The 20,370-nt window shown below is 41.6% G+C and overlaps 1 protein-coding gene across 18 annotated transcripts in view; it reads right to left on the bottom strand.

The window, feature by feature from the left end:
* The window catches only part of LOC110529565 (proteoglycan 4), an 84,715-nt gene extending 72,025 nt beyond the window's left edge, over nucleotides 1-12,690 (bottom strand). For 13 of the 18 annotated variants that reach the window (XM_036984982.1, XM_036984986.1, XM_036984984.1 and 10 more), the window contains exons 1-4: nucleotides 12,263-12,689; nucleotides 8,793-9,002; nucleotides 2,545-2,601; nucleotides 1-93 (exon numbers count right to left, since the gene is read on the bottom strand). The exon at nucleotides 1-93 is cut by the window's left edge and continues 42 nt beyond it. In XM_036984982.1, the coding sequence (XP_036840877.1) occupies nucleotides 1-93; nucleotides 2,545-2,601; nucleotides 8,793-9,002; nucleotides 12,263-12,281 (379 nt within the window). In that variant the 5' untranslated portion in view covers nucleotides 12,282-12,689. Of the gene's footprint in view, nucleotides 94-2,544; nucleotides 2,602-8,792; nucleotides 9,003-12,262 lie in introns of all 18 variants that reach the window. The other 5 variants (XM_036984981.1, XM_036984996.1, XM_036984997.1 and 2 more) reach the window with 5 other exon arrangements.
* Between the last annotated feature and the right edge of the window lie 7,680 nt (nucleotides 12,691-20,370).

Genomic DNA, 20,370 nt, shown 5'->3' with positions numbered 1-20,370 from the left:
CAAAGGTCAGAAGCAGGTTGCCCCAGCCAGTGGACTCCTCCACCGCCTCGTTCACCACTTTCATGGGATCTGAGCTGATATGCTGAATGCTTCCTGAGAGTGTGGTGAACAGGCTGTGTGAGTTAAGACCCCGCAAAACATAGCTACACACTCACTTCTAGAAACACTCCACTCAAAACTAGACTAAGGAATATTTAAAGAATACTTAGTTACCAATGTATAGAACTGCATTCTGTTATAGACAATAAAATATTAATTGAACAATATGCTGTGCTTAATCTGTCAAATGGAATCCTACACCGTTCAAATGTTCTGTATGTAGGTAAATGTATGAGAACAAGCAAATCCCAGCAACGGAATTCATGCCCAGAAACAAACAGAAATGATATGAAGATGAATGTGTACATGACTATAAACAATAGCTTGTAACTAAATGACTATAAAAATGTGATGTAGTATGACATTCCATCCATGGTCCAATGGGTTACTTCTAACTTCTGCTGGCGTATACACTGTGGAGATGACCACCTGTCTGTCTGTCTGTCTGTCTGTCTGTCTGTCTGTCTGTCTGTCTGTCTGTCTGTCTGTCTGTCTGTCTGTCTGTCCGTCTGTCCGTCTGTCCGTCTGTCCGTCTGTCCGTCTGTCCGTCTGTCCGTCTGTCCGTCTGTCCGTCTGTCCGTCTGTCCGTCTGTCCGTCCGTCTGTCTGTACATTTCCATTTAGTCGTAGGTAGAGACACGCAGTAGGAATGACATGCAAACATGCTACAGGACATGTCAGACACCCCTGCCAGCATATTGTGTTAGTGACAACTCTCAGGAGAATCTGACTGACTGGTCTTTAGAGATTGCTCTATAGACTGTTTAGTGCTCATTAGCGAGCAATTACCAAAGCAGTATAATGGATATTCAGAAGAGAGTGGTTATTAGTTGTATAATCTATAGTAGTGCTGAATTAGCATGAGTGGGTTAAGGAAACATGGTTAATAAAGCCATATTCAAGAACTTTTTGTTTCCTGGACTTGAAAATATTTAAGTGGGAATTTATTTTCTATGCAATTCTGAACAAATGGACGTTCCAGCTATCGACAATATCTAAATGCTTATATCAAAGGTATTGAAAGGTACACAATATTGCCGAAAGTATGTGGACACCCCTTCAAATGAGTGGATTCGGCTATTTCAGCCACACCCGTTGCTGACAGGTGTATAAAATCGAGCACACTGCCCTGTAATCTCCATAGACAAACATTGACAGTAAAATGGCCCATACTGAAGAGCACAGTGACTTTCAACGTGGCACAGTCATAGGATGCCACCTTTCCAACAGGTCAGTTCGTCAAATTTCTGCCCTGCTAGAGCTGCCCCGGTCAACTGTATGTGCTGTAATTGTGATGTGGAAATGTCTAGGAGCAACAACGGCTTAGTTGTGGTAGTCCACACAAGCTCACAGAATGGAACTGGCGAGTGCTGAAACAAGTAGCGCATAAAAATGTCTGTCCTCGGTTGCAACACTCACTACCGACGTCAGCACAAGAACTGTTCGTCTGGAGCTTCATGAAATAGGTTTCCATGGCCAAGCACACAAGCCTAAGATCACCATGTGCAATGCCAAGCAATGGCTGGAGTGGTGTAAAGCTTGCTGCCATTGGACTCTGGAGCAGTAGAAACGCATTCTCTGGAGTGATGAATCACACTTCACCATCTGGCAGTCCGATAGACAAATCTGGGTTTGGCAGATGCCAGGAGAACGATACCCGCTCAAATGCATAGTGCCAACTGTAAATTTTGGTGGAGGAGGAAAAATGGTCAGTGGCTGTTTTTCATGGATCGGCCTAGGCCCCTTGGTTCCAGTGAAGGGAAATCTTAACGCTACAGCATACAATGACATTCTAGACAATTCTGTGCTTCCAAATTTGTGGCAACTGTTTGGGGAAGGCCCTTTCCTGTTTCAGCATGACAATGCCCCCATGCACAAAGCGAGTAGCATAGAGAAATGGTTTGTTGAGATCAGTGTGGAAGAACTTGACTGGCCTGTACAGAGCCCTGACCTCAACCCCATCAAACATTTTTGGGATAAAATGGAACGCCGACTGCGAGCCAGGCCTAATCGCCCAATGTTAGTGTCCGACCTACTGTAACTAATGTGTTTGTGGCTGAATGGAAGCATGGCCCCGCAGCAATGTTCCAACATCTAGTGGAAAGCCTTCCAAGAATAATGGAGGCTGTTATAGCAACAAAGGGGGACCAACTCCATATTAATGCCCGTGATTTTGGAATAAGATGTTTGACCAGCAGGTGTCCATATACCTTTGTCCATGTTGTGTATTTATCATGACATGAGTTAATGGACTAATTAGTTGCTATATAAGTTGTTAATAGTAAATTGTATTATATTTAAATATACATTCTTTAAACAAATATATTAATTCGTTTGATCTACTCCTCTAAAGTTAGTTGCAACGTTAAGTCAACTCAAACTCACTAAGGGCCTCAAAGGCCTCTAATCATCACAACAAAGTTAAAAGCATATTATAATGGCTTGCCTCTAGACCTCCCTGCCTCCTTAATTGCTTTCCTGACAGCGGGAGGTGGGGGGACCCCTGTTAGAAGCAGAGGTATATAAGCAGTGACACAGGGACAGGGACAGTGAACAGTCTCCATCACATGCACATGATCAATGTGGGGAGAAGAACAAACTTCAGAGTGATGCGTTCTGGGAGGAGGAAACAGACTGTCTTACCACAACAACCAATGGCACAGAGACACAATTACTCACAATTCACAATCGAAGTATGGTGACAGAAGAAATAAAGGTCATCACAAAGACATTCATCACAATGGAAACAAAGATAGACATGACCATAGTGTAGAGAACACATCAACATACAAAAAGTAAACACCCATAATGCAATAGGTGTGAAAAACGGGAGAGAACAACAAAATGCTGTGCCGTAACTATAACGAGCACAGTATGTCGTTCACTCTTTATTGAATCTGACATACTGTAGCAACACTTGGTTTGACATGTTTTTTACATTTTTATTTAATCCCATTGACTTGATTGATTTGTTCCAAAAGCTAATGTGCAGTTATGACATACTGCTGTGGTTTGTATGATTTGAAGCATACCAATGAAATACTGATTATTCAGTGACATTTGCTTGATTGGCACTTCAACCTACGTCATGTAAATGAACAAATATCCCTCAACACTGTTGCATTTCAACCCCTCTATCTCTATTCTCTGTCGACACTGATTCCTGGAAGGATGACCTCAACTAAATACATAGAAATAAATAACATATTACCATAAAATAAGTGGTAAGAAGGCAATGGACTTGGGAGTGGAGTGGAATCAACCATCCAAACTAAGTCTCTCATTATGGGAAGACTCTGTGGTTTGTTCTAAAACACATTGGAAGGTTTAGGTCTCTCTCTCTCTCGCTCTCTCTCTCTCTCTCTCTCTCTCTCTCTCGCTCTCTCTCCCTCTCTCTCTCTCCCTCTCTCTCTCTCTCTCTCTCTCTCTCTCTCTCTCTCTCTCACACACACTCTCTCTCTCACACACACTCTCTCTCTCTCTCTCTGTAAAGGAAGCAGTGGTGGCATGACAATAGACTTGGTTCAACTCCAATTGGTCGCCTCCCGGGCTATGTGGTGCACATCAAGGGGAATAAAATGTCCTCACAGTCAACACACTCTGCTCATTGTTACAAAATGTTGGCTAAGTATTTCATTTACTGAGTGTTGCCCTTTATTGAAATGTCATGGTGGGACAAATTCCTGTTAAAAATGCAGTCATACCCAATTGCTGTCCACTAAATGGCTGTGTTATGGCTAGGTTCATCATTTCCAAGGCCAGCAAAACAAATCCAGTGCCTTCAGAAAGTGGTCTTTCCTCATTTTGTTGTGTTACAGCCTGAATTTCACATGATCAAATGCAGATGTTTTGTCACTGGCCTACACACAATACCCCATAATGTCAACATTTTTGTTTTTTTGCAAAAAAATAAAAATAAATGAAAAGCTGAAATGTCTTGAGTCAATAAGTATTTAACTCCTTTGTTAAGGCTTAACAAATCACGTAATAAGTTGCAGGGACTCACTCTGTGTGCAATAATAGAGTTGAACATTCTTTTTTTTTACTACCTCATCTCTGTAACCCACACATACAATTATCTGAAAGCCCCTCATTCGGGCGGTGAATGGATTCAACCACAAAGACCCAGGAGGTTTTCCAATACCTTGCAAAAAAAGGGCACCTATTGGTTGACGGGTAAAAATAAAAGTTATAAATTGCACTTTGGATGGTGTATCAATACACCCAGTCACTACAAAGACACAGGCGTCCTTCCTACCTCAGTTGCCGGAGAGAAAGGAAACCCCTCAGGGATTTCACAATGAGGCCAATAGTGACTTTAAAACAGTTAGAGAGTTCAATGGCTGTAATAGGAGAAAACTGAGGATGGATCAGCAACATTGTACTTACTCCACAATAATAACCCAATTGACAGAGTGAAAAGAAAGAAGCTACAGAATAAAAATATTCCAAATCATGCATCCTGTTTGCAACAAGGCGCTAAAGTAATACTGCAAAGAATTTGGCAAAGCAACTAACTTTTTGTCCTGAATACAAATTCTAATATATATTTTCAAGCATAGTGGTGGCTGCACCATGTTATGGGCATGCTTGTAATCGTTACGGACTGGGGAGTTTTTCAGAATACAAAATAAACACAGGCAAAATCCTAGAGGAAAACCTGGTTCAATTTTCTTTCCACCAAACACTGGGAGATGAATTCACCTTTCAGCAGGACAAGGCCAAATCTACACTGGAGTTGCTTACCAAGAAGACAGTAAATGTTCCTGAATGGCCGAGTTACAGTTTTCACTTAAATCTATGGCAAGACCTGAAAATGGTTGTCTAGGAATGATCAACAACCAATTTGACAGAGCTTGAAGAATTTCAAAAATAATCATCTGAAAATGTTGCACATCCAGGTGTGGAAAGCTCTTAGAGACATACCCAGAATGACTCACAGCTGTAATTTCTGCCAAGAGTGCTTCTACAAAGTATTGACCCAGGGGTGTGAATACTTATGTAAATGAGATATTTCTGTGTTTTATTTTCAATAAATTTGCAAACATTTCTAAAAACATGTTTTCACTTTGTCATGATGGGGTATTGTGTGTAAATGGGTGAGAGAAACAATTTGTCACGAACCTCGTCAGGGAAATGACCGGACCAAGGTGCAGCGTGGTAAGCGTACATTATACTTTATTTTAAAGTCGGCAACAAAACAAGAAACAACCAAAAACTAACGTGAAGCTTACTAGGGCTATACAGGCCACTAACGAAGTCAACCACCCACAACTAAGGTGGAAAAACAGGCTGCCTAAGTATGTTTCCTAATCAGAGACAACGATAGACAGTTGTCCCCGATTGAGAACCATACCCAGCTACAACATAGAAATAAAGAAAACATAGAAATAAAGAAACTAGAATGCCCACGCAAGTCACAAGACACAATTTAATCAATTTTGAATTCAGGCTGTAACACAACAAAACGTGGAATAAGTCAAAGGGTATGAATTCTTTCTCATCACACTGTATTCTGTCTCAGGGCACACAGCCTTTTGTTTTACATATCGATTAGTTTGTGACCTTGTTGAAATTAATTTAGCATGTTTCCCTGTTACTGTATGTCTCGGTGTCAAAAATGGAAAGTACTGAATGTGTATATGGGCGATGAAATTAGTATGAAAAAAAAGTGGACTTGCTGTCACTTATCACTGTCTTCAAAATAAAATAATCATTCCAAAACTCTATTGGATATCCAGTTGGGTCCACTAGCATACATATTTGGTATGAAATTATGAGTGGCATGTACTCATAGCTATTCCCTTAAATTCCAATGTCTCTGGCAGTCTCTTTTCTAACAGTGAGGGGTAGCCAAAAAAGAGGACCAGTCTATGAGGGAGTCTAGTGACACAGTCATCCTTCACAGAGAGAGATGATACCACTCAATATCCTACAGGTGACCAAGTGCTACAGTAGCTACCTGTCCTGACAGACGGTTCTTAAAAGCAAGGACATGAGACTTGCTTTCAGTATTACTGTGATTCAGCATGTCGTCAAAGATTGTGGCTTCAAAGGCACTTTTTTAAAAGGTTTATATGATATTGGTATATTTACATTTACATTATACTGTATGTGTACAAATTCTACTCACGCCAAAAAGTGTTAAGAATTGATATTTGTTATTTTTGGTCCTTTAGTAATTGTCTATTTTTGTTCTTTCATGGGTTAATCGATGATGCCATGGTTTTGTGTGGTGATTATCACCCTCCCATGTTGTCCTGGTGCCATACAGTATCCCCTGGGATAATTTTTACCAACCTTAACCCCCCTTCCCCAATCGAATTTAGGGATGTGTGACCCCAATGTAGCCCCTTTGTTTTCATTAATAAGGCTACTGTTTAAGAAATTGGTTTAGGGTATAGTTTAGCTGTAGTTTGACTAGTAACACCTAATAAATACAATTTTTATACTTATGCCAAGGCTGAGAGGCTTCGGTAGAAATAGCCACAGCCTCAATTTCTTCCCATTATTTCACATGGAATGGTTTAGGAGGTCATTCCTCCGTAGATGACCATCGGTATTGGCCACATTCAATGCTCGTTATTATGCATTGTAGATGAAATCTATATCTCTCCTTGCAGGCTTATCTGCAACATACAATATTGAATCAGAAATATTCAAACACATCAGATTGGTGTCTCCTTCTCAACAGCAGCACTCAATCAAAGAGAAAGACATTCTGCAGGATCTCTATTTAATACAATACAGTTAACAACTCAGACTGATGTGGTTTCAATGTACGATTATTTTTTATTCATTTATTTTATTTCACATTTATTTAACCAGGTAGCCCTGTTGAGAAGAAGTTTACAACTGCGACCTGGCCAAGGTAAGCAAAGCAGTGCGACAAAAACAACAACACAGAGTTACACATGGGATAAACAAACATACAGTCAATAACACAATAGAAAAATCTGTACACAGTGTGTGCAAATGAAGTAAGGAGGTAAGGCAATAAATAGGCCAATAGTGGCAAAGTAATTGCAATTTAGCAATTTACACTGGAGTGATATATGTGCAGATGAGGATGTGTAAGTAGAAATACTGGTGTGCAGAAGAGCAGAAAAACAAATGTGGGGATGAGGTAGGTAGTTGGTTGGATGGGATATTTACAGATGGGCTATGTACAGCTGCAGGACCAGCCAACAAGAGCATACAGATTGCAGTGGTGCGTAGTATATGGGGCTTTTGGGACAAAACGGATGGCACTGTGATAGACTGAATACAATTCGCTGAGTAGAGTGTTGTAGTTAGTGAACCAGGTGAAGCAGTCATTAGAGAAACCAAGGCTGTTGAGTCTGCCGATTGACATAGTCAAAAGCCTTGGCCAGGTCGATGAAGACGGCTGCACAGTACTGTCTTTTATAGATGGCGGTTATGCTATCATTTAGGACCTTGAGCGTGGCTGAGGTGCACCCGTGACCAGCTCAGAAACATAGCGGAGAAGGTGTTAGCATGAAGGCAATTGTGTATAAATTGAGATAGAAAAGTCAACTGAATTGACAGTTGTAAGTTATCATAAGTCGGATGCATGAGAGCAATTGTCACACAATTTAATGGGATGATTTTGCCTGGAAATAAGCCCTTAAAAACACTGTCAAATAAATCACTTAAGACTTAAAAGCTCATGTCAAGACTAATAGTGAATTCAGGTGAAAATATAGTTTTTTTGTCCTTTAATTGTGGTCTATTTTGCTCTATTACTTAAGCTGCACAAAAAAACAAGCAAAACTCAAATTATTTTATTGTTGAGATTGAGCTATTGAAGACATTTAAACTATTTATGGAAAGATTAAGAAATATTTACAGCTTTCTATTCAATAGCACTGACAAGCGTTTGCAACTGTAATAAACTATGTTAATCACAAGTCTGTGATACAATAACATCCCTACTGACTGAAGCAAAGCATCTCAAATCGTATCTACCAGTACATATTTTGACTCATCCAAAAGTAAGCTATTTCACTCAAAGCTGTTTGACTGGGACAGGGGCATGGCTATTTCTGCTCACCCTCTCTCAGATAACTGTTGACTGTAACCGAACACAGCTGCTGCTGATAGTTCCCAGGCACAGTAAACTGCAATGCTACACCCTATCTGTCTTTGTCACTGTTGGTCCTATCAGTAACCAGCCAATGAGCTCCCGGCTACCCTGAGAGCCCGCACACCGTTGGTAGGGCAGTGGCACTTCAGATAAAGTAGTGCCAGCCTGGAAACAACAAGCTACTGGGCCTTATCATGCTCCCTGAGCTCACTGCATTCCACATCGGCTGTTTTAGCCATTATCCATGACCTTGTTTCATCCAGGCTAAATGTTAAGGCTAAATTAATGAACAAACCTGAGTAGAGGGGCTGTTTATAATTGGACAAAATCTATATCCACATCATTAAAAACCAAAGCCTAAATGACCAAGATGGATGATAACTCAATGCATGATGCATCACATAAACTACTGAGCAGCACTAGCCCCTTTTCATCCTAATGAGTACAAAGGAAAGAGGAAGTCTAGGTCTAACCTACAGAGGCCTTTGAGGAATAAGGTAGAATCCTAATGCAAAGAGTAAGTCTAAACTTGAACCTAACACAGACCTAGAAGTAGCATCCCAATGCATGATGGGTGGGAGCAGTAGGGGGACAGGTTCAGGACCTACCTGTGATTCCCTTGTAGTCCATCAGGTCAAACATGATGATGGCCACGCAGGACCAGGTGATGACCAGGGCTAGGACCAGGATCCAGGCCATGGGGGAACTGAAGGTGGTGTACAGGTCGTCAGTCACGGTCCTCTTAGACACCCTGACTAGGGGCTGTCCTGCCTCCCCGTTTTTGCTCTCTATGACCATGGTTGTGGTGGAGGATCGCGCTGGAAGAAAATAACCAAAGATAGGTTGGTGGCCTGATGCTGAACCAACCACGAAGACCAAGTGATTGGTTGAGTTTGTTTGTGATTAAACTGCACTGAGACAAGTTTCTCTCAGGTGAATAGCTAGACTGTGAAGGTACTGTATTGTAGTATACATGGTGCACAGTGTCAAAGTAATCTAATGTCTTGTATGGAATGTGTTGATCTTTGACTTAGCCATAAAAAAAACATCTCTACAAATGAATATAAATCTCTGTAAAGTGGTGGATTTGGTGTTAAATGGAGAGAGCTTCCTTACAAACAAAATATATGACCTTTATGTGCGCCATTCATTTGACAAGGCTACTCATCGATTTACCCGAATGTGGCAGACTAGGTCAGAACAAGCCATTGATTGTTGTGCAGCTGCAGTAGTTAGAATGCAGTGTTCATTTTCTCAAATGTTATATGCTGCTGTAAAATCAGGTCGGTGCAAATCAGAGAGAAGCACTGGCTTGTGACGTGGTCTCTGGTGTTTTCTCTGAATCTGCCCATGACACTGATAGTATCCAACTGAAATGCTGCTCCAGCCATCATGATTTGTGTGCATGCATGTGTATGGATGCATGTACAGTACCAGTCAAAGTTAGGACACACCTACTAATTCAAGGGTTTTTCTGTATTTTTACTATTTTCTACATTGTAGAATAGTAGTGAAGACATCAAAACAATGAAATAATACACATGGAATCATGTAGTAAGCAAGTGTTAAACACATCAAAATATATTTTATATTTGAAGTTCTTCAAAGTAGCCACCCTTTGCCTTGATGACAGCTTTGCACACTCTTGGCATTCTCTCAACCAGCTTCACGAGGAATGCTTTTCTAACAGTCTTGAAGGTGTTCCCACATGCTGAGCACATGTTGGCTGCTTTTCCTTCACTCTGCGGTCCAACTCATCCCAAACACTCTCAATTGGGTTGAGGTCAGGTGATTGTAGAGGCCAGGTGATCTGATGCAGCACTCCATCACTCTCCTTCTTGGTCAAATAGCCCTTACACAGCCTGGAGGTGTGTTGGGTCATTGTCCAGTTGAAAAACAAATGATAGTCCTACTAAGCGCAAACTAGATGGGATGATGTATCACTACAGAATGATGTGGCAGCCATGCTGGTTAAGTGTGCTTTGAATTCAAAATAAATGACAGACAGTGTCACCAGCAAAGCACCCCCACACCATCACACCTCCTCCTCCATGGAGATAATCACAAACTGTGTGTCTGATGAGTCAAAATTGCAAATTTGGACTCATCAGACCAAAGAACAGATTTCCACCGGTCAATGACCATTGCTTGTGTTTCTTGGCCCAAGCAAGTCTCTTCTTATCGGTGTCCTTTAGTAGTGGTTTCTTTGCAGCAATTCGACCATGAAGGCCAAATTCACACAGTGTACTCTGAACAGTTGATGTTGAGATGGGTCTGTCACTTGAACTCTGTGAAGCATTTATTTGTGCTGAAATCTGAGGTGCAGTTAATTCTAACAAACTTTTACTTTATAGCAGAGGCAAATCTGGGTCTTCCGTTCCTGTGGCGGTCCTTATGAGAGACAGTTTCATCATAGCACTTGATGGTTTTTTGCGTCTGCGCTGGAAGAAACTTTCAAAGTTCTTGAAAATGTCTGTATTGGCTGACCTTCATGTCTTAAAGGGCTGTCATTTCTCTTTGCTTATTTGAGTTGTTCTTGCCATAATATGGACTTTGTCTTTTACCAAATAGAGCTATCTTCTGCATACCACCCCTACCTTGTCACAACACAACAGATTGGCTCAAATGCTTAAGAAGGAAAGAAATTCCACAAATTAATTTTTAACAAGGCACACCTGTTAATTGAAATGCATTCCAGGTGACTACCTCATGAAGCTGGTTGAGAGAATGCCAAGAGCGTGCAAAGCTGTCATCAAGGCAAAGGGTGGCTACTTTGAAGAATCTCAAATATGACTTTTTTGGTTACTACATGATTCCATATGTGTTATTTCATAGTTTTGATGTATTCAACATTATTCTACAATGTAGAAAATAGTAAAAACAAAGAAAAGTAGGTGATGAGTAGGTGTGTCCAAACGTTTGACTGGTACTGTAGGTCAGTGAGTGTGAAAGAGACAGAAAGAACGAAAGAGAGAGAGAGAGAGAGAGAGAGAGAGAGAGAGAGAGAGAGAGAGAGAGAGAGAGAGAGAGAGAGAGAGAGAGAGTGAGTGCTTGTGCATGTGCTTGTGCATGTGTATTTGTCCAGCCTGGCCCAGTGTGGGATCAGGCCACCTGTTGGCTCTCTTCACCATTGCCTGCACCCCGTTGTCAGCCAAGGGGGATTATTGGGTACCCATGTCCCCTCAAACTGCTGACTCAAGAGGCTCTGCAGACAGACACCATATGTCCGGCTTCCTCTCACTTTGATTCAACAAAAAAACAATACACAAGTCATACTGTGACTTGAACAGTATGTGTGTGTGTGTGTGTGTGTGTGTGTGTGTGTCTGGTATGTGCACTTGAGTGTGTTTGTCAGGTTTACAGTAATGGTATTCACAGTATGGTATTATCCTGGACTCCAGGATTAGTGTGGAGGGGATAGTGATGGAATACATCACACAAATATGCTGTGCTGTTAAACATGTATGAAGCTCCAACACATCTACTTTCCTTCTCTCATGACCCATCGCTGCCTGAAGTTGACGTTCCTGTCTTGGGAACCCTTAGTAGATATCCATGACAACTAATCTCAGGACAGTAATAGAGTCAGATAGAGTCAGCCAACAAAACTGATCTGCTTTATCCTCTCCTGGGTGCTGTCAAAATAGTCCCTTCTAGGTCAATTTTAAGTTTTGTCACCCTGGCTCAGGTTAAATAAAATCTGAGCCAGGTACTCGAACTGACTGAGGGAAAACAAGGTACACCAGAAATAATTATTAGTTTGATTCCCAAAAGTCAGATGACGTCTGTAACAGTAATAATGGAGGTGGATTATGCACCTTAAGTGCAAGACACTTAAAGCCGTGCTATCATCACAACTGTTTCAAGGCTGCAGAGCAAATAGCCAGTATGATATGCTACATGATATCCAGTATTTTTAGAAGCCGCCAATCATGAGATTCCTTTACAGAGCAGGTTCCAAAATGTCTGCTGAGCTATGTTACACATCTGCTTTTAACATTTAAAATAACAAATTAAGTTACCCATAATAAGGAAGTAAAATGTAAAAGACATACTTAGACTTGTGTAGATACTGTACCTTCGACTCCCTCAGTCATGCTGGTTTGAATATGTAATTTCAGCAATTAATCCCTTAGGGCAACAACAACAAAAAAGTTGTCGAGAAAAAAAAATAACATGGACTGCCACCTTCCTAATCCTGTTTGAGTCCTGATCGTCAAGGATGAGTCCCTGCACAGAGCCCCTACAAGGAAGAACAGCCACAACCAAAAGATATTACAACTGGTGTCTGGACTGGATGTTCAATTCCCCTGAAGATGAAAAAGGATAAATATACCAAAGGGTCACCGTCACGTAGGTTCTCTGAAGAGGGTCAATTAAAGTCCAGGAGGGGGAGAGCAAAAGTTGAGGAGGAAAAAAGTTCCAGGGCTGACCAGAGGAGAGGTGCAGATGCAGCCTAAACGTTTTCCCTGCCCATGATGGGTGTAGATCAGGAAGCACATAGGACAGGAGGGGGGGCTTCAATGTAACCGTAGCCCAGGCTATTCTGCCCTGCCTGGGTTATTTTTAGAGCTAGCCACACCAGCTGTATTCTGCTTTGCCTTTTTAGGCTAGGGGCGTGACCCCCTCCAATAGACCTGTACTGTCATGGAGTGGGGAGGAGAAGGGGCATAAGTATTCCTCTCCTGAACAGCCCCCTCCCTCTGCTGGCCTGGGAATGGGACTGGCAGACACGCAAGTCACGTCACTCACAGTGGAGTGTCCACAGGCAGGAAACTGAGGAAGATGTTTTTAAAGCTGATCTTGATTTTAAAAATAATAATCCAAATTAAATAATAATAAAAGTCACAGTCCGGAGCTGTTCATCTGTCACAGGATGCCAGGCTGATTGCAGCCAAAGTGCTTTGTTTACCTTTGTGAACATGAAATAAAAGATACAGACTGGATTTACTGCCCTTTGGGACTGCATTACCTGTGAAGCGCTGTGCCCACATTATTATCTGGGTGCCAGCTGGGTCAGTCACTGCCCACTCAACAGACTGGCACCTGGCAGCTTGATTTCGGCATGGTTAGTCCAATTATTCATAGATTATCTTTACAACTGTAAGACCAAAGCATATCTGATATGATGGTTGGAATATAACCACTGACATTGTATGATTCCCAGATTCATGTACATCTCAAAACATGAATCAAAGTCACAACAGAAATCCACGACAACGGATGCTGCTGCTTGATTTTGTCCGTCAAATGCCCCACAAATCTGGAGGAAAAATGTTACAAATGTAAAATGTAATGCACTTGATCTTTCGGGAAGAAATGTCATGCATTTTAACCTCCCTCCTCTCTTGGCAACCACACACCTCTGCTGAGAAGCCTTTTTGACAAGCTAAAGCAGTTTAACTGCTGCCTGATCCCTGAGCCCACATAAAGGGCTGAAAAGACACATTACATATGAGGATGTTGAGTATAGTATCCTATGAGATTTTTTTACAAAGAGATGGACATGTATGTGTGATCTACACAGCGATCTGTCTTTTGATTCAAATGTGCAGATATTCAGACTAGAGACAAATAAAAAATATAATTTTGTCTTAACATGTCGTTATTCCTCCATAACTAGTAACAGTCATTATATTGACAGCATTGCACAGTCAGCTACCACTGTTGAGATAAAACAGAGAGGCCTGCTGATGAAATCGTGTGCAATCAGGGGGAAAAACATCTCACCATGCAGAGTGACGCACTGTTGTGCTGGGCACACACTGATGTTTACAACCACTGCCTTTCTTACAGATCTACTATGACACCTTCAGGCACACTTCAGGCACACTTCAAAACCTCAAAAGTGTTTTGAGAACTTTCGAGAACTATAAATCATGTCCTAGTGATAGACCCAAATGTGGGACCACTATAACCACCGCTCAATCAGTCTTACAGCATAATACTCTCAATGCAACTCTATCTCCATTGCTGCCTATGTCATACATTCGTTTTAAAAAAGCTGGGACTTCCACGAAATTGATGAAAGAAATGCAAACATTGCAAACATGTAATGACAGAAGTTAGGCTAAAACTAGAAAAGTATATTTCCTGAAGAAAATAGGGTGTGGATTCATGGTTTTGAAACAAGTTATAGTAGTGGTATTGACTGCAGTAGTACATGACATTTTGGATTGGTGTCTCTAGCTTGAACAGTTCATTAGTTACTACTAGTGTGTTATTTTATGCTAATGTATGCACATTTCTACAGTTATAGTTTATACTTTATAAAGTAAAAAAATAAATCAAGTTAGGATAGGCTGAACATTATAAAGTTGGACTTGTAGCCTAAATGGAAAAAAATATTGATGGAAATATTGATTGATTGGAGTGATTGCTCAATTGGTTGATTGATGAGATGGAATATCCTGTACATGAGAAAGTTGGTCTGGTGTCTCTAGCTTGAAAGGTTCAAGAGTTACTTAAGCTTATAAGAAATCCCACTATGTCCTACGACGAACCATCAAACAGGCAAAGCGTCAATACAGGAATAAGATTGAATCGTACTACACCGGCTCAGACTCTCGTCGGATGTGGCAGGGCTTGCAAACTATTACAGACTACTACTACAGCTGTCCAGTGACACGAGCCTATCAGACGAGCTAAAATACTTCTAGGCTTGCTTAGAGGCAAGTAACACTGAGACATGCATGAGAGCATCAGCTGTTCCGGACAACTGTGTGATCACGCTCTCCGCAGCCGATGTGAGTAAGACCTTTAAACAGGTCAACATTCACAAGACCACAGGGCCAGACGGATTACCAGGACGTTTACTCTCAGCATGCGCTGACCAAGTGGCAAGTGTCTTCACTGACATTTTCAACCTCTCCCTGAGTCTGTAATGCCAACATGTTTCAAGCAGACCACCATAGTCCCTGTGCCCAAGAACGCTAAGGTAACCTGCCAAAATTACTACCGACCCGTAGCACTCACGTCTGTAGCCATGAAGTGCTTTGAAAGGCTGGTCATGGCTCACATCAACACCATCATCCCAGAAACAGATCCACAGGTGATGCAATCTCTATTGCACTCCACACTGCCCTTCCCCACCTGGACAAAAGGAATACCTATGTGAGAATGCTATTCATTGACTACAGCTCAGCGTTCATCACCATAGTGCCCTCAAAGATCATCACTAAGCTATGGACCCTGGGACTAACACCTCCCTCTGCAATTGGATCCTGGACTTCCTGACGGGCCGCCACCAGGTGGTAAGGGTTGGTAACAACACATGCGACACGCTGCTCCTCAACACGGGGGCCCCTCAGGGGTGCGTGCTCAGTCCACCTCCTGTACTCCCTGTTCACTCATGACTCTAGGGACAGGCACGACTCCAACACCATCATTAAGTATGCCTATGACACAACAGTGATAGGCCTGATCACCGATAACGATGAGACATCTTATAGGGAGGAGGTCAGAGACCTGGCCGTGTAGTGCCAGGACAACAACCTCTCCCTCAACATGATCAAGACAAAGGAGATGACTGTGGACTACAGGAAAAGGAGGACCAACGGGGATGTAGTGAAGCAGGTTGAGAGCTTCAAGTTCCTTGGTGTCCACATCACCAAACTAAAATGGTCCAAGCCCACCAATACAATCGTGAAGAGGGCACAACAAAACCTATTCCCCCCCAGGATTGGCATGGGTCCTCAGATCCTCAAAAGGTTCTACAGCTGCACCATCGAGAGCATCCTGACCGGTTGCATCACTGCCTGGTACTACTCGGCCTCCGACTGCAAGGCACTACAGAGATGTAGTGTGTACGGCCCAGTACATCACTGGCACCAAGCTACCTGCCATTCAGGACCTCTATACCAGGTGGTGTCAGATGAAGGCCCTAAAAATTGTCAAAGACTCCAGCCACCATAGTCTTAGACTGTTCTCTCTGCTACCATATGGCAAGCTGTACCGGAGCGCCAAGTCTAGGTCCAAGAGGCTTCTAAACAGCTTCCACGCCCAAGCCATAAGACTCCTGAACATCTAATCAAATGACTACCCAGACTATTTGCATTGCCCCCCCCCCCCCCCCCCCATTACACTGCTGCTACTCTCTGTTATTATTTATGCATAGTCACTTTAATAACTCTACCTACATGCACATATTACCTCAATAACCTCGACTAACCGGTGCCCCCGCCCACTGAATATGTACCAGTACCCCCTGTATATAGCCTCACTATTGTTATTTACTGCTGCTCTGGAATTATTTGTTACTTTTATTTCTTATTCTTTTTTTGTATTTTATTTTAACTGCATTGATGGTTAAGGGCTTGTAAGTAAGCACTTCACTGTAATAATACCCCTGTTGTATTCCGGCGCATTTGACAAATAACATTTGATTTGATTTGAGATAAGAACTGAGAAATATATTAGCAAACCCATCAATGACTAATGAGTTGCATAGAGAAAATATGCTACCTGGACATTTGAGATCAACCAAATACAAGTAGCGAAAGGCATTGAAATGTGTTCCGATCTGGATGGTGCAATAAAGACACTTAATCATTTCCATGTCTTCTTTCAAGACACACAGAATTTACTCTGAGATGCTATCACTAAAGGGCAAAGCAAAGAGCTTGCCATCTTCACATAAGTATGTAAAAGTTATTCTGTTGATAAATATGTTATTACTAACCTGGCATTGTACGAAGCCCCAGCAATAAGATATTCATGAGTCCTCAATTGAAAGAAAACATGCTATGACAGATAGAGAGACACACTCTCTTCTACGGCTGTTTGAACTCTAAGCACTGTTTACTTCCACACTCATTGGTTTCTCTGAGTTTGTGTGGACGAAGCATAGTGTTGGACACCCCTAACTGATCAAGGAATACAGCGTCTGCAGTTCTGCTGCTGATGTAGTCATTAAGACTTACTGGCAGCAGGCCTCAAGTGCATTAACTACTCATGCTAAATGACCATTATAGAGAAAGGGGTCAAGACTTGACGATCAAAAGTAACTGTTGATGTACAATTGACTCCACAATAACATGTCATGATTTTGTTGTGGATAAGCCTAGCAGACACAGTAACAATACTCCAAATGGGGTGGGCCACAGTTTTGCTGTGTCAAGCCAAATCATAAGTTTGTCCTGCCAGCTTTAAGTGGCCATCTGGATTCATGCTGCATCAAGTAACGACCGAGCTCAGCGCTACGGGGAAACATCTGAAAACACAAACTAGCTAACTGAGCTCTCAGACAACACTAAGGCTATACGGATCTAATAGTGTTGCACGGTATACTGAAACTTCTGTACTTTCTCAATTCTAGAACATGAAATACGTCTCACGGATCAAGTCTGTATCAGTGCAGCCGATGTCCCCCTTAATGCCACGTTCACGTGCAAGTTGGAATTAGGAAACTGACATTTCCGACATGCTAACTGGTTGTAGTTATACACGTTCAACGAAACATCAAGCCAGAAATGTCTGACTTTCCTAGTTCCGACTAGCATTTGAACGTGGTATAAGCCTCGTTCACATTACTCATAAGCACTCAGTCACATGGCACCGGATGTCATGCATTTCAATGAGAACATCCATAGCAGAGTGGAATCGCAACGCCCCCTTGTGGTTGAAGGCTCCGTTGCGAGAAGGACTCTGCATACTTTGACATTTTCCAAACTTTGTGTCGTCTTCAGTCCAGCCAGTGTCCGTCGAAGAACAGGAAGTTACCAAACCACAGAAGAAAATGAAACTTTATGGTTTTTGGTGATGGCTTTAATGGGATAGCTAGCTAACCCAAGAGTGTTCATCTGTGTAATTTACAGTGGGGCAAATGAAGCAGAACAAGCAAGGAGGTGGACAAAGCCAAGCACGAACTAGCAAGATCCTATTGGTGCATTGTAGCATGTATTTGCAGATTTACGTTAGGGAACACCACCTATTTGAAGTGTGAGTGTGCACAAACTCAATTCGACCTTGCATTCCTTCTAAACAACACAATTTTTTGCAACTTTGGCAAAGCGTCAAGTCTATAAAACTTAGTGGGAACAGAAAAAGACATTGAGATCAGACGTTTCATCGATAAGAACATTTTCAGAATGTAGTTTCACGTAGTTCCATCCTCTCCCTCGACCCATGACTGGACTTCCTCTTATTATCATATTTGGTGGTCAGAAAATGTTCTAAATGGATGTTTCAGTTTTATAGCCCCTGTGACATGTCTGTGTTACCCCTTCTGTCTGTGCTACACGTTCAGTAGTGGGCAACAGTGTAAAGTACTTAAGTTAAAATACTTTAAAGTACTACTTATGTAGTTTTTTGGCGTATCTGTACTTTACTTTACTTTACTATATATATTTTTGACAACTTTTACTTTTTCATCACTACATTCCTAAAGAAAATTATGTACTTTTTACTTCGTACATTTTACCTGACACCCAAAAGTACATTTTGAATGCTTAGCTGGACAGGAAAATGGTCAAATTCAAGCACATATTGGCTGGTTCAAGTGCTAGTCCGAACTAGGAAACTGAAATTTCCAACTTATTAACTGTTTGTAGTCATACACGTGCAGCATTCAACGAAACAGCAATTTTTGTGTTTCTTAGTTTCCTAAACTACTTCTATGCAACTGTTCAGTAGAATAATATAAATCCCAAATGGAAGGGAAACAGATTGTTTGTCATCTGTAGCCCCATGAAATCAACCAAAACAAGCTCTATAACTTAATGCAGGCTCATATTTTTATTGAATATGCATTCACCTGTATTGTGAATAGGCTTAGGCTACATCTTAATTTACCCAGTTTATCAATAGAAATGTACCATTCACATGAATGATTATCATTATGTTGATATATTTGATTAATTGATCATATGATTGTATAATTGATTCATTAATGCATACCTGGATCTCTGAAAAATATAAATGTATAGATGTAAAAAAAATTGAAAGTAATGATATTGAACTCAAAAGATGCCCAACGGTTGAACAGAGCAGTAGCTGAGTTTATCTGTCTGGATCAAGTGCAATTCTGTGACTTTGGCTAATAAGCCTTGTTTTTTTGCAGCGGAATCATTTTGGTATCGTTGATGAATTGAGTATTGTGATTGTATCAAGCATCGTGATACTAAACCTGGTATCGGTATCGAAGTCAAAATTCTGGTATCGTGACAGAGCTAGGATCTAATTATACATCACAAATGGATGTGCATCACACAACACTCTGCAAAGAAGACCAAGGGGGAGTAGGTTTGAAGAGCAAGTTGATTTGGTTTGAAGAGCAAGTTGATTTGATGGAGTTTGTCAGAATGTACGCACTTTCAACAATCAGAATGAGAGGGTTATAGAATATGGGTTGATGCATTTTATGCTTTATGACCATTTTCCCTATCTCTTCCACCATAAAGGCTTTTGTGAAGATGATTCCTCAGGCTTGAGCTAAACACATGTTAAAGATATTATGTACGCTGCAGGGGGCTTTATTTAGTCATACTGAGAATCATTCACTTGATGTATGCCTGACAGACAGAATACTGTTTCTGAAGGTTTCAAGTAGAAAGCCGTAGATAAACTAAGCTACAATCACATTCAAATAGATGTGTGATTATCTATTCTCTGGCTCGATGCATTCTTGTTCTACAGGTGACACTTACCCGGAATAATTGTATCTCACTCTGCTTGTCTAACTGATGTTGTTACCTCGTTATGCAGGTCTCGTTCACAGGAGTAATCCATAAAAGCCATTCCTCCGAGCCAAGGGAATATCAATAGTGACTCAACTGGGATTTCAACGATAGCCCCCTCTGGTGCTGCTGCCTGCTACATCACAGCCACTCCATCACATTAAAGGCTACAATAAAACAGTCCCTGAGAAGGGATATAGCAGAAACTCATTGAATCCAAGCCATAAAATCTGTAGCTAGATGTATTAATGCGTAATCACCGCTAGCTGACCGCTAGGGCTGTAGTAGAGCGGGTCGAGAGATTCAAGTTTCTTGGTGTCCACATCACCAATGAACTATCATGGTCTTAACACACCAAGACAGTTGTGAAGAGGGCACAACAACACCTTTTCCCCCTCAGAAGACTGAAAAGATTTGGCATGGGTTCCCAGATCCTCAAAAAGTTCTACAGCTGCACCATCGAGAGCATCCTGACCGGTTGCATCACCGCCTGGCAAGCGGTACCGGAGCG

This window comes from Oncorhynchus mykiss, chromosome 8 (assembly GCF_013265735.2).
Source record: "Oncorhynchus mykiss isolate Arlee chromosome 8, USDA_OmykA_1.1, whole genome shotgun sequence".
NCBI classification, from domain to species: Eukaryota; Metazoa; Chordata; class Actinopteri; order Salmoniformes; family Salmonidae; genus Oncorhynchus; species Oncorhynchus mykiss.
This window is presented reverse-complemented; position numbering and strand designations above follow the sequence as displayed.